This window comes from Corvus cornix, chromosome 2, assembly GCF_000738735.6.
Source record: "Corvus cornix cornix isolate S_Up_H32 chromosome 2, ASM73873v5, whole genome shotgun sequence".
In the NCBI taxonomy this organism is placed as follows: Eukaryota; Metazoa; Chordata; class Aves; order Passeriformes; family Corvidae; genus Corvus; species Corvus cornix.
In genome coordinates, this window is record NC_046333.1 from 16714050 (window position 1) to 16735586 (window position 21537).

Below are 21537 nucleotides of genomic sequence, written 5' to 3' on the forward strand. Positions count from 1 at the left end.
GGGATATATTCCAGCTTGTCTGTTTCTTTGTGCAGTAAAATCTCTTTAGCTTGGATTGTTTCTATGTATCATGGTAAAAGATAAAAAAAAATGTATCATGGTGAAAGATAAAAAAACCCCAAACAGTCTTACTTTTCCCAATACTAAAAAAATGCTTAAACCTGAACCTTGTGCAGTAGATGAAGTTTGGATTAGCTCAATTAGAATTAACTAAACATTAAGCTACTGTAACTAAGCTCTTGGGAGATGGAAAATGTTCCACGAGCTGTCAGCATTATATAGTTTACCAGCTCAAGTGCCACAATGAGTATTCTGGACTGACAAAGATACACAATACCATAGAAGTTTTACAGATAAGAGAATGTGAATTATAGTCTATGCACAGCCCAGTAGATGAAGAATGACAGGTTTTTTACAACCACTGATGGCCTCTAAGACCTACAGATAATGTGTTGTGGCCTGATTCTTCTTTCTGGTTTTGAAGCTTAAAGCACAGACACAGCAGACTTCTTCCCTCCCTTATGCCATGCTCCCCTACTCCTAGAGGACTCATTTTCGAACTTTGACAAACCAGTGATATTTTTATCAGTAATTTTGCCAGAAGTTCAGCAGCAGGTATTGACAGGTCAGAGTCTCAGTGGACATAAATTGACCCTCATGCATGTCCACACTAAAATAAGTCAGCGAGAACCCAGTCTGGGAGAGTATGGTAAGCTAGTTTAAGACAACTCTCAGTGTTTAAGCAACAGGGACCGAAGGTCTTGGACCGAGACCAATTTCAGGTTAAGACACTGTTGCAAACTGGATACTTAGCTGTAATAAAATCCAGTGATACAAATTCTGTTTAGTCAATGGTGTTACAATACTGTTTGGTCCACAGCTGTAACTCCAGAGATTGTTTTAGCTTTGAGTTGAAACCTTTCTGACACAGTAAATCTTATCAAAAGTATTTGGCATAAAGTGGTGAAATGTCATTGTACACTTACACAATTGATGTTGTGTAAATTCACACAAATTCAACTACGGTTGAATTTGAAAATCAACAGCATACCATTGTAATTTAATATGTGATTACTCCTCTTCAGGAAAATATGAAAAAAGAGATTCTTACCTCATCCAGTACCTCCAAGGTTGCTAAATCATCTACCTCTTCTTGGCTTGAAACTAGTGACTTACTGTAGTTCCCTTTCTTTGTATGAATACGTTCAAATCTAAAAGAGAAAGAGATACAATCTCCTGACATAAGGAAACACAGAACAGATCTTACATCTGCAACCATCTTGAAGGCCAAAACATTCCAACTTTCCATTGTTCTGAATTTAAACACACACAAATGTTTGAATAGCAGGACAGGAGTCAACTTCTTGGTACAGCACACCTGTACTTGACAATTCAAAAGCTATGATTTGAACCCAGAACCACTACAATGAAGAACTTTGTCACTCTACAGATCCCTGCTTAGATCACACCCCCACATCAGCTGCAAGACTGGAGCTTGCTAATACAAGTAAAAAAAGAGAACATCTTCATAAAGCATGTAATAGTGAAACTCTGGCACCAACATGCAAAAAGATCCTGACAAAAATTATGGATAGGACAAACCTGGGGTGTATGATGAAATAGTGCAGCAAAGATGATGCAGACAAAGCATTCAGGATGAAAACATTTCTAGCTTATTAATGACAGTGCTCTGAACTCTGGCTGAGATGATCACAGTATAGAGCAAAGTGCTACAGGACCACTGGGCTAAGTGAAATACATCTTGACCAAATTTTCTTGGACTCACCAGGAAAAAAAGTCATACAAGAGAATGAAACAAAATTTCAAATATCTTTCTTACCAGGGTTAAACTTCAAGTTTAACTTTAAATTTGTCTTAAAGTTAGATTTCTTTTCTCCATCAATCAAACAAAAAATTAGCTTTATGCAGTCTTATTTTAATTAGCAAGAAAATTCCTAGAGACTTGAATTATTCTTTATCCAAGAGTAAAGGCATTGCTAAATAGAGCAAAAGCAGCAGAGAATGCAAGATTTACAATTCATATCAGTTATACTTGCTTTTACGAGATGAGGGAAAATGAGGAAAAGGGAAACTGCGTAAGTAATAGCAGAGTTCACAAACTAAATCAAGCTCAGATGTGTAATAAGGCATAAGCACAGAAAACCTATCAAGCAAATCTGATCTCCTGATACGACCTCACCTCCCTTGATGCCACTGGTAGGAAGGCACCTCTCAAACACAAGGAACATATACCTAAGTAAACTGAGACAGCAGGGAAACTGTTGTGTGAAGCACTCACTCCTTACCTTGATCCCAGACAAGACCAGGGAAATTCTTTATTTAATTTTGATATTTGGATACATGGCATGGCTAAAAGCAGACAGGTGTTTTCTACACAGGCAAGAATTTTGATATACAGTGAACAGATGACAGGAGAAGGAGTGTAGTCACACCAAGATGGAAAGTTAGAGTGAGTGAACATCACACCGATGGGGAAGGCTAAGAGACTTCTGAACACCCACCAATTTACTGCATAGTTTAATGGGCTGTACCTCTTAATGGGAATCACCTAGTTCATGAGTGCTACTTCAGGTCATTCTGGCTGTGCCCTGATGAGGAATATAGGTGCAGAAACTCAAGCAGGGAAGGACTTGGTGCAATTACTAACTGCCAGGACTGAAAAGGGACTGGAAGAAATGGGCAAATTATGTCCTCCCAAACTGTAAGTGCAATCACAATGTGGATGATGGAAATCCAGACAGGAGGGCACTTCATCTATCACTTCTTTCAATTTCTCTTGTCTCTAGCAATCATTCCCTGAGGATGACAGAATGGCCTGTTCTCACCCTGGTGCCAGAAATGGCGCAGTATCTTCCTCCTTTACACAGGTGCCAGCTACCACTGAAATCTTTTAATTGTCCACAATGCAAAGGCAGGAGCTCCACACTCATAGCTGACTAATTCTGCAACTTTAATATCGAGATACAAAGAATTCCTTGCAAGAGCTACCATAGTTTCACAGTTTCTGTGCCAAAATAACAGCACAGAATCCAGTGAGGAGGCTAAGTGACCCGGAAGCACAATGAACCATAGGACTGACAGGATCTACAAGATCCCAGGTTTGACCTATTCTTCCCTTTCCTTTGGAATCCAGTTGTACCACAAGAGCTGTCCTGATAGTACTGTCCTTGCAATAACAGTATTGAGACAATTTTTGGTAGCATGTACCCCCAGGTTGTATTAAAAAGGACATGGTAATATTAAGATTTAAATTAACTCCTTAGCCTTGCATAATCTGCTGCTGTTTGATTTGCATTTACCAGCTAAAGGACATTACTGAATCCAAAGTCAGAGGTGCAGGCAATATGCTACCCTCTCAATAGAAATCTATCCCCTCTATAATTCACACTCCTATTTATACCTATTTTTAACAGCTACATTTGAAAAAATTTAAATTTGGACAGCTGAAACGATTTCTCCTTCGCACCTGTATGAAGGTCATTTTGTGTCCAGAGGATGCATCTAATATCAGTGTGACTTTGAGAGAGACCTATCAATATGTACACAAGGGAAAGATGTGGGAATTGCAGGACTATGTCAAGCTCTGCTGTTCTACTTTTTCCATTACTGAAGAAAGATCCAAAACAAAGTATCTCTCAAGCTTTGCTTTCCATTGCTGGTGGAACTGTTACACATCGAACACATATTTTTTTAATATGTTAAATCCTTAAATGTTACTGCGTATCAGTGAGAGAGTGATATTTCCCAGGATTAGTTTCAACTACCATTTTTCATTTAATGTAGGAAGCTAACAACTGCCTTGCAGGAAGGAAGGAAGGAGAATGCTCCAGTTATGGACACTTTTCTTTTTCTATTTTTTTTTCTTTTAAGGAAACAAATCTCTGTGTATGCCAGGCAAGTTTAATTACATAAAATCGATCCTCCTGTAATCCTCTTCAGCTGACATTATGAGAACACTAGTGCTTGTTGGACCAGATTATACTCTCCATTCTCCAGAGTATGTAAGAGTGGCAGATTTGCAGAACACAATATTTTTCCACTCTGCTGTCAAAGGGCACAGACCCCTCAAGGGCAGTTATACTGCTTCGCTCCAACCACTTTAAAAAAACCCACATCAGTGCTGTTGACATCAATGCTGAAGTTTCATTAAGATCATGCACATAGACATTGTGAACTGAAATAACACATATCTCTGTTCTGCTCAAAAATGTGTTGGAGGCATTGGATTTTACAAGCATGCCCGACAAGCAATTCAGGCAGCTAAAGGCCAGAAACATCAATGCAGTATGGACAAGAAAATGAGCCAAGGCCTCATTGTTTCTGTGCATTCTCTTTCACACCAACAACCCCCTCCCTCGCTTATCTTTCAAGATTCAGTTAAATCAAAATGAGGCAACCGCAGCTTTTCTTCTTCAAATTGTCAGAATGTATTTAAAAGATTTCTGATAGTTCCAAAAATACCATGAAAAGGAAAGTGTGACTCATGATGCCCTGCTGAACTCCCTGCCTAAACCGGTTGGAGAATCATCTACAGACTAAGAAGTGACAGGAATAGGGCTGGCCTTAGTTTGTTTGTAAATAAGAAACTAAAAATAATGACATTTTTGTAAGGTGAAGGTGGAAACAGCTGTACACATCCCAGCAGTTAAAACCACCAGTAAAATGACAAAAAAGCAACACAGAAAAACCTCTACAGGATCTGTCATTGCTGGTGATTCTATTTCTCTGGAGGCTGCACAAAGCAATATTAATTCACACTTAAAATCAAAATCTTGTCTTCAAAGATATATCTTGTGAAATCTGCTTAAATAAAACTACAGTCTGATATCTATAAAAAATCTGTACCTGACTTTAGAAAGTGTAAGACTCCAGTGATAAGCCTCCAGCTGCATCTGCACAATGCTTTGCAGACAAACCTGCGTTCCCCCCGTATTTAAAACATTCACAGCACTGAGACTACAGGCTGCAGTCTCAGGGAGCTGTGCTGCAGCTTATGCAATGTTGCTGAGAGCACACACTTGCCCTGCAGAGCTGTGGGGCTTTTGATTCAGAGGTGGTCTGTGCCCAGCTCTGCACAATTTGTTTGACAAAGCTTGTGCTGCTTTACCATGACCTGTAAAAAAAGCAGATTATTAATCCTTCAACAAAAGCCTCAAGCAACAGCTGTATCCCTGACAAATTTCAGGGGGAAATATGTGTTCTCAACTGAGCAAATGGGAGACCTCTAAAAGGACTCTTTGGGATTAGTTCATCATGAGTCAGGCCCATGCACTATGGTCACAGCTGTACTGAGATGATAAAGGAGAAGCTCCAAGGGTAAGCAATGCCTGCTGACTAGTCCCACCTTCAGAAGAAATGAGTTGCTGAGCAAGTGGTCTGGCACAACAGTAAAGTACCACTTGCAGAGAATTTCTCCTGAGGAGTTCTGGATGCAGAAGGAACATCTTCCTCCTGTTTTCCTCAAAAGGTAAACTGTTCTTCATTCAGGCATTGCTGTTGTCTATCGTGTTATATAGAAGAACATTATTCACCTATAGAGATGTGTATTAGCAAGAAGCCTATGGGACTGGAGTTGTGCTTATTCTAAGGCCTTTGTCCCCAGAACTCCCTACTGCTTCTACAGCCTGAGAGAAGTTCGCAGCACAGCCATCCTACACAGGAGTGTCCTCAATGCAGAAGCACACGCTTCTTGGTATAACAAAGCCCACACTGAGTCCCAAGAGAGGAAGAACTGGCCTGAAGGGCTCAAAGATTGAACTGGAACTCTAAAACCTTCCATTTAAGTGACTACTCCAATCCAGATGTCATCTGGAGGCCTTGGCCAAGACAGCACTGGACTCCATGTGTACTACCTTGTTCCATTTCTCATACTGTCTTTGTCAAGCCAGCATGGTGATCTCCCACCCTCTGCTACAGCCTGCCCTGCAGAGCTGAGCTTGAAGGATTGCTGTCAGCTGCTTTCCACTGGCAGGATGAGTCAGAGAGACTGGGACAGTGTACACCCAGAAAACGAGTGACACAAGTCTGTGCAATCAGGGAAAGTCACGAAAGGAAACTTTCTGGTACTCCCTGCTTTAACTATGGGTAAATAAATTGACAACCACCTTTGTGCATGTTGTACGTGAACTTCTGTGAAATTATCTCCCTGATATTTCCATACCATTAAATAGAGCAACTGTTTAATATTCTGTTACTGCCTTCAGTGCTAACCCTATATGACCAATACAGGAGTACAAACTCCGAAAAAAATAATTCAGCTCACCCAAAACTTTTGCATTGTTTTGCAGTAGAATAGGTCTCTTTCCCATAATTACTCAGGGAATATATAAAGATGACTCTTAATCTGGGGACCAGAGTCATTTGCTGAAATCTAGGTGCACTGAATATCCCTCATATGTACAGCTCATTCTGGAATGACTCACAATTCCCAGGAAATACACAATGTACTAATCATTGCATATTTCTGCAGAGATTATTGTAACAGCAGTCAAGAAGAAGACAGCCAAACAACTCAAGATAAAAGTCTTACAAGCCTGACTGTCAGGTGTAGATGCGACAGTTCTGAAGGTTGTTTCAAAGACAGCTATTTCTGTTGCAGAGTAAAATTCTTTACAATGCAGGGATTTTTTCCCTCTTTTGGCCCAGCAAGAAGTGTATTTTTAGAACTGTTTTGGGGTATATGCTGCAATGCTCATTTTTAATAACTATTTTCATCACTAATTATAAATTTTAACAGCTCTACCGCTATACTGAAGGCCTTTGTCAAGCTCAAAGCCCCTGTCCTGAAAGTGACTCTCCTCACAAAAAACCCAGCAAAATTAATTGCATTTAGTATGCAACTTTGCCTGCTTCATCACCTCTCCAATGTGAATTTATCCCATATAGCATATCTCATGTAGCATATTTGATATATAGATCATATATCATTCCCAGCAACAGATTTTAAAGATGTTTCAGTCAGGATGCTATGGGAAAATGTTAATGTATCAAGGGATATTTTCTCCTGCTATTCTTATTGTCATTTCAGCCTGAGTTCCGAGCTAGAAAAGGTTAAGTTGCAAATAGATATTATTAGCATAAAAAAATTATGATTTTGGAGAAAAATGTACTGCATTTGCTCAAAGTAAAAAAGTGGAATTTTTAATGAAGCTCATTGCTAGTATTCATGCTTTATTTGAGTCTTGAGCACAAGATATTCCAGTGCTAGAACACTGCTCAAAGGCTACTTAAAAACTAGTATTATCTTCTATCACTTTCATTAAGTCTGGAGCCAGGCTGCGACACTTTGCTATTTAAAGTTTTATCAGTGTTAATTGAAATTTCTCTGGTTAGTCAGGTGGTTGGTGGGCTCTCTTCCTCTTGTTTCCAGCTCTTGAAAGGATGCAGTACAATGCAGAACCTAAACCTTGGTTCCCTTTCGCTAGAATAACAACACTGGGAAAGTTCTGAGGGCCCTAATGACTCGGTGACTCCTCAGTGTTGGAAAAAACCTCAGGAACATGGGTGCCAATGGGAGTGACTTCAAGGTGGCTCCACTCTGTGCCTAGAGATTACACATCCTTCCTGAGCACACACAGTGCACAAACATTGGATCTGAGGGTAAGGCCTTCTGCAAAAAAACTCTGGGAATGTGACATAATATAATGAGCTTTTCTTTTTGAACTGCATCAGCTGCACATTCAGCAAACAACAAGGTAAGATCACAAGCACATCAACAGACTATCGCTGCAGAAGGCATTCAGAACCAAATTACACCTCAGCACAATGAGCTAAGAAGGTGACTTGATTTTGAGTGAAAACAGAAATATTGAACACAATAAAACCTAGTGGCTGGTCCTCAGCTATTAATTTCCAAGTATTTTTCTTTTTTCTTTTGAAATACAAAACTGCAATTAGTAAAGTCAAATTTGACGAGGAGAGTAAACACATACAGAGAAAATAACTGGATTCCTAACTTTCAGCTTTAAGTCAACATTACCAAATTTACTGACTTTATATTCCAATGCCAATTTTTACAACACAGCACAGGTAGCAGGATTTCTTCCCTCAGTGGAAGGAAGAGATCTTTAATCCCTTTAACTACCTGCTTCCCACTGTCACTCCCATTGTCAAGAAGGAGGAGAGTTATGCCTTCAAATTGGGGACTGAGAGAGTGTGAGCTCGAGATCAGGAAGAAGTTTTACAAGGAAAGTTGCCAGCAACTGGTGGAAGTTCAGAAATTTCACAGTAGGATGGACCCTAACACATCAGTGTAAAAACAGTCCTAGAATAGCACAAGCAAGAAAAGCAGCTCTTCCAGGGGACTTGTCACTATACCACCTATGTCTTGACTCTAAATCAGATTTACATGGTACTTCTGTACAGACAGTGCTTTTAACACCATTTGTTCTGTGCAGATTAAAGGTTAGAAGATACATATGATTAGTATTAAAAGACTGAAAAAAACATGACTATTGAACTCAAAGATCTTTGTATAATCTCTTATCACTCACAGCAGAAAAAAACACAAATGCTGTTCCATAGTCAGTCTTAGAGCGTATTTCACAAAATTACACAATCACAGAATCATTTAGGTTGGGAATACTACTTGGTAGTATTTTAAACTGCTAAACTGAAACATGGGCTATGCTTTAACCATGCAATTTAAATTACACTCTGAATTAAATAAGTACATTTTTTGCATAGTTTCAGATTAGAAATTATTATTATTATTATTTTGAAAAACAGTATTCTGTTTTCCTTTGAGAAATTCTACGTAAAAGTTACACTTGATCAACCATAAAAGCATAGGTAACTTCATCACATAGTAATACATTCCCTTAAATTTTTGTTCTCGTGAAGAGTCACCAGCTTATAAAACACAGTCTAAACAGGACAGAGAAAATACCAGTAGATTATCTGGTTCCTGTGCCACTTGACTGCTCTGTGCACGTGCAAATTGGGCCACTTTCCCTATGTTTGTATTGTACAGGAAAAAAAAGTTCATGTATTTTGCTTTATGCAGCATTTACATAAAAAAAAAAAAAGGATTTTGAGAAAAAAATAAAGACTATGAAAACAAAAATGAGTTCCCTAAAATGGGTAAAAAAGGTCACAATATCTAATTGACTTAGAAGCTGGATTTTTTTTCAAAATTATTTAGGCTTTAAAAGGACTAATATCACAAGTGTTAACAGGATTTCAATTCATATAACTCAGTGGTTTGGACTTATTTTGCCACATATCATTTCCCTGTGTTTTTTAAAAAATGCTATTTGAAGTCTGGATTATGTTGCTGGTTTAGTGCTCAGCACTGACATCCAACAAGCTTATTTGAATTCAAGAATCTTTCTGGATTAAGCAAATGTCAAGTCTGCAATACATAGAGCATATAAATCCAGTCTGAAGCTTAAATTTAAGCCAAATGCATAGTTTTATACTGAGGTGTCAGAAAAGAGAAAGCATTGCTCCTCCCACATCCACTTAAAGTCTAAGAAAACTTCAATATCATAATTATTTAGAAATATATTTTTACTATTATCTTCAAAGCATAGAGTAAATAGAAAATTCTCCAGAACTAGAAATGACGACTGCTGTATATATTGTTACTATGAATGTGTGAAAGGAAATGTGGCAGATTTTAATAAGCTTTTTCCACACAGATGATAATGCAAAAATGTCTTTTAAATTTCATATTCCCTTTAAAAAAACAAAGAAAAATCATCATGCTTTACCTTGAGGCAGGAGCAGTCACACCAGTACTATGTCAATGCTAATCTACTACATTTCACAGCTGATACATGAGTGTACTGTGTGGAGTTTTTTCAATTGTAAAATTGAGCTGAGACCTTGTCAAGTATTTTAAATAAAAGCCATCAGGTGTTAAGTGATTTGTTCAGAATTGATATCACTTAAATACTAGTGGAAGAAAGAAAATATTCAAGAAGACATAATATTTGAAGTTTGCAAAACACATTCTGCTACCATTATCACTTCTTTTAGTCAGAAAGATCCAATTCCTGCAGGAACCTCACTAGTGATTTTTAGCATACTTGCTCAAACTAAACATTAGCTGACCATGCAAGTGGAAGAAAATGACAAACATTAATTTCACTTAACCTTAGCTTTCTAGAAGCTGGGGTCTAAGACTATATCTTGAGTCACAGAAGAAAGGGAAGGCACTTCTAAAGATTGTTTCATTGCACATGTGAATCATGATGCATCTCTCTTTCCATTGGCTGTACAGGGGACCCCAAAAATTAGGCTATTTTTTTGCCAGCTAAAAATTACAAGGGTTGAATCTATCTCTGAGTGCTAGTCATTCTGAAACAGTGGAAATATCAAAACTGACCCAGCTTATCTACTTTTTAGCTACTTTTACCTTGCCTTTTCAGTGACTCCCATTTGTTGATGAACATCAATAAATTCCATGAGTTGCCTTTGTAGCACGTTTTCTTTTCCTTCAATTTGCTTAATAAAATCATGCTGCAAAAGAGTAGATACTGTTGGACGCTTCTCATAATCTTTAGTCAAGCACCTGTGCTGGCAGAAAAAAACATATGATCATTGAGGGTTTGCAGTTAAGTTTTGAAATGCTTGTCTGGAGTTAATTCATGCCTCCATAATAAATACATCCATCTTAATCAAAAGAGTTCTGCACTGAAAACTAATACGACTTCACAGAATTCATGAGTCCAAGAAGTTAAATTAATGCATTTTAAAACTAAATATTCTTTAAATTAAGAAATGTCAAGGTTTTGAAATATTTTATCATGTTTTAAATACGGAGCCTCACTTGGAAATCAAACTGGATTTACAAACAAGCCTTTTAAGGAAGAGTATTAGTTGCAACAGATTTCCACAAAAGATGTTTTACACATGACATTTGCACATGTTCCATATTCAACCAGAGTGGTCTCAGTTGTTACTCACTTGTTAATGAAATCGTTGAATTCAGGTGACCACAGTTCAGGCTGCTGTAGCGTTGGAGGAGGATTCCTGCAAAGGTCAGTGTGATGATAAGTTAATAAGCTACTCACTTGACAAAAACAGTGTGTGAAGGCAGGCTGAGTAATGAGTTTTAGAAGGCCACTGAAAAAAGATATTGATTTCCACTGGTAAAAGGAGCATGGGTAGATGATGCAATGCCTCGTTGGTTTTCCTACTTTACATAACTAATAAGGAGAAATAGCATCAAGATGATCTACCAAGTGTAGCTAAGAATCACTGTAATTTTTTCAATCAAATCAATAAAAGGAAATTAAACTAACAACCCATTAATCACTATTCACTTGTAATGGCAAGTTCCTTCGTTCAAGCCTGAAACAATATACTTTCTTAAGAGAATTTTTAAAAAGAAATTCTAGGTTAAGTTTTCTCAGAAGGACTGAATTAATCAAATTGCTGAACAAAGTGTCCAAAGGAACTGGTTCTTTATTAATTATTCCTCATTCATCAGAAGATAAGTCAGAAGTGAAAGTCTAAATACAGATCTATTATAAAAAAATATACTGCTTTCTTTTCTATTGTTAGAGCTGTTTATTCTAGGTGTTAATTCAGTTGAAATGGTCTTGACAGTCTTCTTCCATTCAGAGGTGACATTTTTACTGAGTACAGTTGTGAAGACAAAAGGAATGACCGATCGATAGATGAGGTGACTTGCTGTCTCTTTTCAATCAACCATAACTTCTTTTCTTAAGTGTGGCTTAATGTTTGCTCTATCACTCTCAGGTTTTACCTAATGGAATAAAAGGGTATTCACCTTATATTTGCTCCAGGGCAGAGAGGTGCCCAGTACTTGTAAGAGTATAAACCAGAAGTTTTTTTGAAGTCCTACCTCCAGTGACTGACCACAATAGTTTGCAACTGCTTTTCCCATAGCAAGCAAGGGTTAGAAGAGCATTCATAGTCTGATTCAGTGACAAGTCAGCCAAGATTTCTTAAATCTATAGGTAATTTAAACTAGTTTGGGCATCTCGGCTGAAAAGGACTCTAAGCACTTATATACACTATGTGGGCTCAGCTGCTGTAGTACTGCTCCAGTTCTTAGGATGAAATCCACAAACTACTACTGTATGATCATTACCTACAGACCTGGAGATTGATGTTCTGTGAAATGCCTTAAGTGGCACTTTGGGTACTTACATTTTCAGCTTCAAAGGAAAAACCACAAAAGAAGTTGCTATTTGCACTGCCCAAGCACAGCAACACTGGAACTTCCAGAAGCAGCACAAGCTAATGAACAGCTGAAGCCTAAATGTATGTGAGAGGTGGAACAACCTTTGCTTCAAAGGACAGAAGATAACTCCTGAAGACAGGTATGGGACCAGTTCACCACAGTGGCACGTTCAGACTGTATTTCTATCACATGTCATTCTTTGTAACAGAATATACGGGACTCAAGTAAGTCCTGCATTCATGTGGCAGCAGCCCACTCAGGAGAACGCCTTACGACTTTTTCTCAAATGTAGCTACAGTCAGCTCTGAACTTCTCAATGTGCACACATGGTTGAAGCAGAGCCTGCAGAAAATAGAGCTGGGCAAAGTATTTTTAACCTATCTCCTAGTATAAATAATATAAAGAAAGTCTTTACATGGTCTAAGTTTGAAGAAAGTAACAGTTAAGGAAAAAGTTCCATCTAACCTGTCAACAAACAAAACACATCAAGATATTACCTTGGTATTTTGAAGAGCGCCCTCATGGGGTGCAAATCAGCAAGGGGTGGATCTCCATCTCCCAGCTCTATTGCAGTAATGCCCAGTGACCATGCATCACACCTAGCATCGTAGGAGCTATCTAGCTGCTGCTCACAGGCAATCACCTGTTGGAGTAAAAGACTGGGATGGTCAAATGTCCAGATTTAAGAGTACACCCCCAGTTGGAGGAATCTCTTACAGAATATCCAGTGAAATAAACAGACATGCACACATATAGAAAGCTAAAGCATCTATCCAATTGCCAAAACCCCCCCCAATGTTTGAACTAGAGAAAGCAGGTATCTGTGAACACCACGTTCTCTGGCCAGATGTTCTCTGACATGAAAAAAAGGTACAAATCCATGGCTTTTTCAGCTGAAGGTGATAAACTGCATCCCACAACTGAGGAAGCAGAAGGAAACTCAGCAGCCCTACAACTCTTTATATGGATTATTCCTGCTAAGTAACTATTGCAACTATACTGCTCTCTCTATGAAGTGCAACAATCAGGAAAAAAGAAGCTGAATTCACTATATCTTACTGGGTCCTTATTCAACCAAATCAGCCAATTTCCAGATCAAGTGGATTTGGACAAAGTTCATTAGATCACAGCAAAACAGTTAACTTCATATACATTTCAGCTCATCCATAATGCTGGATAAATCTAGAATTTTTCATTCCATTAGCTGCAGATCTAAACCAACATGTATGCCATTAGTTATATGGTTAGACGTATGTGTATGAACAGAGTATGTTGATAAAAATAAATGTGTATAAACAGAGCAGTTCCACATGCTATAAACAGATGTACTTGCATGTGTTTGCGTGCACACAAATACTCTAAGCAGATAAGCTTATTTATAAGGAAATATTTTTCCTGTCTCAGCTTAAAATGTATCTTTAAATGCTTCAATTTCAGTCTGGAAAAACCTCCACAGAATCACAGTGCATCTTCTTCATTCATAATAACATTTTCTATTTCTTGCTGCAACAAGTATGGATATATAGTATTAAAACTTTCCAGGTGTAGAAGTCAAAGAAGAAGAAGCTATAATGTGTCACAGTAACAACCTGGTCTCCTTCCATCCACGGGGAGATGAGATATCTATAGTTTCAGAGCTTGAAAGGCTGGAAAGTATCAGTAGTAGTACTCTATATTCTTTAACATTTTAGTAAACATTTCAGTGTCTTGCTCCCTCTCTCTAATATTATAATTTCAAAAATAAACCCCATTTTAACTTAATGCTTCCAAACATGTAAGAAAAAAGGTTTAAAACACTTTTTAAAAGGACATTGCTGTTTCATTTGGTGAAAGGACCAGGAAGAAAGACAAAGAAGAAATGCAGACTACAGCAGCTCAAGTACCAGTGGTAAAATATTTTGAAACCTGACCTCTGGAGCCATCCAGAATGGGGTGCCCACGGAGGTGTTCCGACGGAGACGAGTGCTGGTCAGCTGAGCAGACACACCTGGAAGAATGAGGGGAAGCTGTCATCAGAGCAGTGGGTATTTCCATCCAAGACAGCCCTTCTGAAGGGTGACATCCTCATCTTGTCATGCTACAACTTCTCCACATGAGAATCTCAAACACATCTTCCCAGTTCTCTGGAAAGAGAGGCCCAGTCCTGAAAGGTGCCCAGCACTTCAGCAGAGGTTCTCCGCATCCTTGTTTCCAGTGGCTTCAGCAGGACTGGGACTCAGTCCCAAATGAGCATTTGATTAGTAATCTGACTCCATATATTTTGACAGGTTAATTACAGGTTTTCTATATCCTGTTTTAAGACAGCAGTAAAAGACTTCAGGGGGGGTGGAGGAGTACTGTACCTTCCACAGCTTCTAATGCTCAGTACTGACACTAAATGTCTATTTCATTTTATACATACATGTATGTATATATATATATATATATGCATATATATATATTTCATGTTAATGCTATAAAAGATACCTATACTCATCTCTTAACTCCTCTGCCATAAAAAAGAAACAACAAAACAGTGAAACCTCAAAAATTCTTACAAAAGCAGAAGTCTCTCCATGCTCAAAGCACATTCTCAAAGCAACAATCCTGTAAATCAGCTTTGCAATATGAGCTGTAGTTTACGGAATTAACTATTTCAGGCCAAGAGTTGGTAAGTGAACTCTGAAATTTAAAGATTCTTTGCAGTTTTGAGTTAAAAGACACGGAAATATTAGAAATTCAAGTGGGCTACAGCCCAATTCTGAGCAGCCTGCCACCAATTTCCTTCCTTACAAAACAAGGGTGTATTGGTTGGAAATAGCTCTTAGTGCATGCAAAGGGGACAGTACGACACATGGAGAAAAACAGCCCCTTAGCCAGCATGCCCTAAACCATTATGGATTTATGAGTCACAATTAACTGTGAAGTCCACACATAGAGAAAAACAGCCCCTCAGCTTGCATGCCCTAAACTATTATGGATTTGAATAATAGCCAACACTGAGGTCCACCAAAGGCATATTCTTGAAGAGCTGATGCCATGGATGGCCAGAAAGATCCTGTGCTCTACGTATACATGCTCCAGCCTCAGTCTGACTGACACTGGAGCTCACCAATTTTTCCTTCCCACATGCATCTGCTTTTTCTTTAAAATGTAAAAAGACTCAGTTTCACTCTGTGAGTTCCATCTCATTTTTCTGAAACACATGAAGCTCCAGCGAGCACCACTGTCCAGTTTCAGCTCTGTATTGTCTAGTTTGAAAACGCTTGACCTTCTCTTCCTGAAAAGCCTGCAGACAATTCATAACAAGAGCAATTCACATTAACTATCCAATGGGACTATTAGCTAAACCTCTGTCTGGATAGGGTTTGATAGTTTGGGGGTTTTTTTCAGTGCAGTTAAGAAACCATGGAGAGCTTGATCTGTTTTTTCACTCCAAAGCTACATGTTCAGCTCTGATTCACTGAATATCTGCATTTGGCTCTCACAGAAATGTACACAACATCTGAAAATAAAGGCTGCAAGGAAGACCCCGCCTGTTCCTTTGAGATAAATGCAACCACTGCCTTTGTGGTTGCCTCCCTCTAGTCTAAACCAGCCTTGAAAAAGCCGGATCTTTTTCTCTCTTTATGTCTGCAGAAAGTCCAATACAGTGTTATGCATCATGTAAAGCAGGACAACGTGAGTCTTAGCTCAAAGTCCATCAATCCTACTTCAACTCAGCTAAGCAGGGGCTTTGTTTTTACCATCTCAAGGAGTTGTCTGAGGTCCAGCTTCCGGCTCACAGAGTCTGTGGCTGTTCTGAGCTCTCAGAAAAACATGTCATTTAGTAAGCACACATCACCTCAAGTCTGAAACCATTGCAGGGATGCCAACAGACATTATTAAGTGAGGTCCTTGATTTTGGAGGGAGCTGAGGCTACTCTCCCTTCCTCCGTGTTGTGGGAGTCCCCTGTGCATAGCTCTTTTTTTTGCAGTCTTGGACAAGGAAATGGGATTCAGATCTGCAGGCAAAGAAAGGCACTAACTATATTTTTATTATTTCAGTGTCAGATTTTATAAATAATCATAACTTTCTGTAGAGATAAGGAACAAAATATAAAAGGTACATTAATGTGTTCAATCTTCTCTATCTATTCACTGTCAGGTTTTTTCCCTCTTCAAACTGTAATTATTAAATGAACTGAAGATTTTTTCCTCCTCACCGTTCTTTTATTTCAGTAAAAAACTGATTTAATTTGAATTGTTCACCACTACTTTCTTTAGGCTCTTGGGGGTTTTGTGTGCTTTTCGTTTGGTTGGTTTTTTTAATCCTTTTGCTCTTAGCACTAAAGTGGCATTTCAGATTATGCAGTGGAGGCCTTATCACAAATGATATTTCCTTGGGCTTTTTCTGTGTATAGAGGAAAGATGATGTAATTCCACACTTAGTAACATTTCTTCCAGCATTTCAGTAACCAGTCAGGCATATGGCTGGCCGCTTTTTAAAACTTATATATTTTCAAACAAAATTATCTTGCTCCTCCCCTTCCCATTTACTACTCCTTTGTTGCAAGATGAACTAAATATTATCCTAAGAAAATATAAAATATGTCATAAAATGGTGTTTTATTACACACAAATTATTTTTTCTCATGAAAGCTAAGAGCTTTATAAATATGTGCATTAATAGTACCAATGCACAACAAAAAGAAAATATTGTGCATATAGCTGCATTTCTTTTTAATTTTTCAGGCACCATTTTAATAATAAAAACTGAAAATCAGGACACTTACACTACGAGTATTATTCAAGGTTTTCATTGCCAAAATGGGCATATTGAAATAACATTGCAAGTAAAGCTGTCTACGCCTGATCTTAGCACTCAAGAAAAGAAAAACAGGGCAGAATAAGTTCCCTACTATTAGGAATGGCTTGTCTTATAGTGCCCAATCTGAGCAGACAACATTCTGATCTGAACTGGGAGGCTGTACAGCATCACTTTATGATGATGTCCTGTGACAGAAGTACGCACATATTAGTGGTTGATGCCAGTGAGGGAATGGCGAGCCCTAGTAAATTGTAGTGATCTCACATTGGACACAGCAGGGAGACTGGATTCATAAATAATGACCTTGACCTTACCCCCAAGGGCTTACACTCCTTTAGCTATTTTTCCTTCTTTATTTGTGCCTTCAGTGTACATTTCACTACCAAAACATCCTCATTGTGACCTCCTGTAAATTAAGAACATGTAACTCCATCACTCCTCAAGGTAGTGTGTGGACCAAAACCTGCTCACACTGTCAACCCTGCAGATCTAAACAGGCAAAAATGCTTTGAATTATTTCCCAACGCTTTTTTAATCTCCTAGAGAAACAGATGTGAATCAGCAGTGGTTTTACACTGCATTCCCCTTAAGCCCACTGGCAGGTATGTTTTGCCACTCCTGTTCCATGTTGTGTGATGCAAAAAGTGGCCTCTCCTTCCTCATCTCTTTGCCCGAAGGTGTGAAGTCAGTCTCTCATAAATCACTCGATTCCACCTTTTTTTAGTAGACCTGAAGGCAACAGGTCCTAATGGTTTTCCACTAGCACCTTAAGCTTCACTTTGAGAAGAAGCTACTATTCTTGTCAGGATGCAGACTGGGAAGTAGCTACTTCCTTCACAACAGTGGTGGAGTTAGAACTCAATTCCTGTGTAATTGCTGATACACTTGGCACTCATTTCTTTGCTTCTTTCAGGTTGTATTGGTGTAATGATACATATCCAGACAGAATATTTCAGAGAGATTAGCTGAAATGCATACAAAATGAGAAGAAAAACGTCAATCATGCAATTCCTTCATACTTCATAATGACAAAAGACAACAGGGAAAGAACAGTATTAAACCAAGGCAATTCTGGTAGTCCAAATGGCAAACATCACAACACACATGTGGTATATAACCACATGAAACCACATGCAGTGGCATCCCCACTAAGACTGTAAAAGCAGATCAAAGAGCTTCTCCCAGGTTTAGTTACTCATCATGAATAGAAAGCATAAAGATATTTTATAGAAAATGTTACTAACAGACAATAAGGGGACAAGTGGTTGGTTTGATGACTTTACAAGAGACGTTTCAGAACCTTTTTGAAACAATGTCAATATTCAAAATTCCTTATCGATTATAAACTGACCCCAAAAGTAAACTTTTAAATGAATAGGGCACAGAGACAATACAGTTTTCCTGTGTGAGCTGTTGCAAGAAAAGCATGCTTGAGAACTTCTGCTCATTGATAAGGGCTCAAATTAAATCCAGAACTAAAAATCAGGTTCTGACCAATAAGATGGAAATAAAGAAATAGAAAACATAGAAATAGAAAAGATTAGAATTTCCAGCAGCATTTTATGTTGAAAGGTGTTACATTATGTTATGAGGAAGCATGACTTGCTTTTCATAAATCCATGCTGCCTACTCCCAGTCACCTTCTTGTCTATGTTTAGAAATGATTTCCAGGATTACTGGCTCCATCATCTTCTGTGATGGAGATCAGATGTGGGTCTGACCAGACTGTAGTTCTCTGAATCTTCCTTCTTGCCTTTCTTGAAGATTGGAGTGAAAATAATTTTCTTCATTGCTTAAGAAACCTCCTCCAATCTCCAAGATGTTTCAAAGATTATTGGCAGTGATCTTGCAATGACATCAGCCAGTTCCCTCAGCACCCTTGGGTGCATCCCAACAGACCCCACGGACTTGTGTACATCCAGTTCTTTTAAATGCTCTCTAACCTGATTTCCCTTTACTGAAGGTACATTTGCCTTGCTCCAGACTTCCCCACTGGTTTCAGGGATTACAAGTTAAGACTGTGGCAAAGAAGAGATTCAGTGCCTCCACCTTTTCCATGTCCTTTTTCACCCCATTCTCCATCTTTCTGTATTATTTTGATGTAAATAGTGTGTTTTACAATTGAAAACATGTGTTTCCCAAACCCTCAGGAAAACACACACTGCAGATGCAAATTTTCAACTGAAATAGGCATATCCAAAAGATAACCAAAAGGCCCAGAAAGATCAAAAGCTTAGTATTCAAGAAGACCATATATATATAAACTCCCTGGGAGAGGAAAAATCTATGGTATTTACTACAAAACCAAGAGACACGGAGTAGAAGGGGATAACAAACATAATCTGTACTATCAAATACAGGGTGATATAAATGAATGTCAAAGAAATGAAAGTCCAGTGGCTTTCACTCACCATGAGGATTAAAGACAAAGAAAAGACATTTTTAAGCATACAAGGAAAAAAATTAAAATCCTAAATCTGACACAATGTAAATCATTACGAGGTACATACTGATAATAAAATGACAAACAGTGCTCTAAAAGAAGGCAGAATGTTCACTACATTTGTGAGATATGTAATCTTTTTTAAACAAAAGGGTTTAATACAACTTCTTGCTTTAAGAAATCCAAGATCTTTCATTTTAAAGACTGGGCCTCCAGTAAAACAGGTGATCACAGACTCCCCTCCACATGCTCCTGACAGTTCAGCGCATCACACCACCAGTGATTCTAATCAAATCTCATGCTTCGGGGCTTCATATGGTTTCCTGAAAGGGATGCACAGGAACATTTGTTGTCCTGTTGCACAATTGGCCAGATGTACTTGGATAGGAGAACTAGTCTTCTCTAGAGCCTCAGGGACTTGTACAGCTACACACAATCTGGTGCAGTATGATGGTGAGGAAATTCCTCCTTCTCAGAGGCTGCCTTCCTTATACCTTAGATTTCAAACTTACTGCCACTTTGACACCTAAAAAGGATTTTTTTGCCCCTATATGACTGGCAAAACTCTGGAGACTTTTCATTGTTCCGTGACATGGTTTTTCTGTTGTGATAATCTGGGTTACTGGAAACACCTATGCTGATAGAGCAGAATATTTAAAATACCTCAGGACTGGAATACTCCAGTACAAATAAGTCACCGGGTTCAACGTTCACATAAAAAATGAATGGGGGTTTACTATACACAGATGAGACCAGAGGATTTCTTAATAACTTCAAGAGATGACTATTTTGTGACCCATCACAAAACAAAGTTGAAGTCTTTGCTGGCCAAAAAGGACTATTTTCTCACTTCATGTATCTCTGGCATCCAACACTAGCTTTCAGCGTCAAGCTTCTTTAATGCTTAAGCCACCAGTGACATCCTTATGTGAATTAATAGAAGAAAATATTTGAAAGACCAAGTGAACAGCTTATCCTGGATATAGCATTTGGCCACATGATTTCTGGTTTTTGTTACTGGACAGCACAAAGGTTTTCATTCAAACGTGCCCCCCCCAAAAAAATTTTTTTTTCAGGACTAAGCCTTCAACAAAGAATTAAACATTCAACAATGAAAAAGCTCCACAGCTCAAGTCAATGCAATCCATCTTATCCCTGCTCACCCTGGGCTGAAAAATTTGGAATTATTACTTTGATTGGGTTCAAAGCAGTTTGACAAGCTGCTCATGAAGAAAGCTTTCTTCAAAGTCTTTTACTTTTATTGGCTTCTGCCACAGTCTCCCGGTAGATGCATTTTAGCAGCAACAGGTGAATGTCGTGCTATATGGTATACAGAAATGACAACACAATAACAGCCTGGTTTTGATCTGAACCAGTGAAGCAGACAGCTTTATTATGGATGCATGCTAGAATGACTAAGACAAATACAAGTCTTGCTATGACTCATTGCTTAAAGTAAGCTAAGGGCAGAAAGAAAATTATTTTATTTTTGAATACTTTCAAATTAAATTATTTTAATTAATTGTTTCATTTTTGCAGAATGATTCAGACAGCATTTATAGCCAATGCAGGACAAGTACAGAAGGACAAAATAGGATATTCTGACTACTCTGGAATAAGTAATAGACGGAAGTTTGGAACACTACTCAAGGTCATGCTGAGCTCCTCTTCAATGTCAGCAGGACATGCAAAGCTGGGAATGATGATACATATTAAAAAGGACAGAGACTGAAATGGTCCAACACTCAAACTTGGATCACTCACAACTCAATCTATTCTCTGAGCACAAGGTGGCTCTAGACTCCCTCCATTGCAGCCCGATCTGTGCCATGTGCAATCTCAGCACAGTCCTTGGGAGCCTTCTTGGCCTCTTCAATGCCACATGCCCCAGACACTTGCCAGGTTGATCTGTGATCAGCCAACAAACTGCATCTATCAAGGCTATTCATGGTCATTTAGGTCATGTTAGGAATGGCCAAAGCACTGTGTCACAGCGAGATGACAGGAGAGCCAGTGAAGTGTCAGAGTGAAAGGATGACACTCAGTGCCGCGGTTCCGTCCCCAGCCTCTGACCAGAGATTTCAGATGCTTTCTTCCCCACAGGACCAGCAGGAAGCTCCCTCATGC

The 21537-nt window shown here is 38.6% G+C and overlaps 1 protein-coding gene across 9 annotated transcripts in view; it reads right to left on the reverse strand.

Annotated features, from left to right (window-relative positions):
- MYO3A (myosin IIIA) overlaps positions 1–21537 on the reverse strand; it is a 120562-nt gene that overhangs the window by 56701 nt on the left and 42324 nt on the right. For 8 of the 9 annotated variants that reach the window (XM_019285868.3, XM_019285865.3, XM_039548711.1 and 5 more), the window contains exons 6-10: positions 14089–14165; positions 12676–12821; positions 10933–10998; positions 10382–10537; positions 1112–1211 (exon numbers count right to left, since the gene is read on the reverse strand). In XM_019285868.3, coding sequence (XP_019141413.2) covers positions 1112–1211; positions 10382–10537; positions 10933–10998; positions 12676–12821; positions 14089–14165 — 545 coding nt within the window. Of the gene's footprint in view, positions 1–1111; positions 1212–10381; positions 10543–10932; positions 10999–12675; positions 12822–14088; positions 14166–21537 lie in introns of those variants that run through there. The other variant, XM_039548714.1, reaches the window with a different exon arrangement.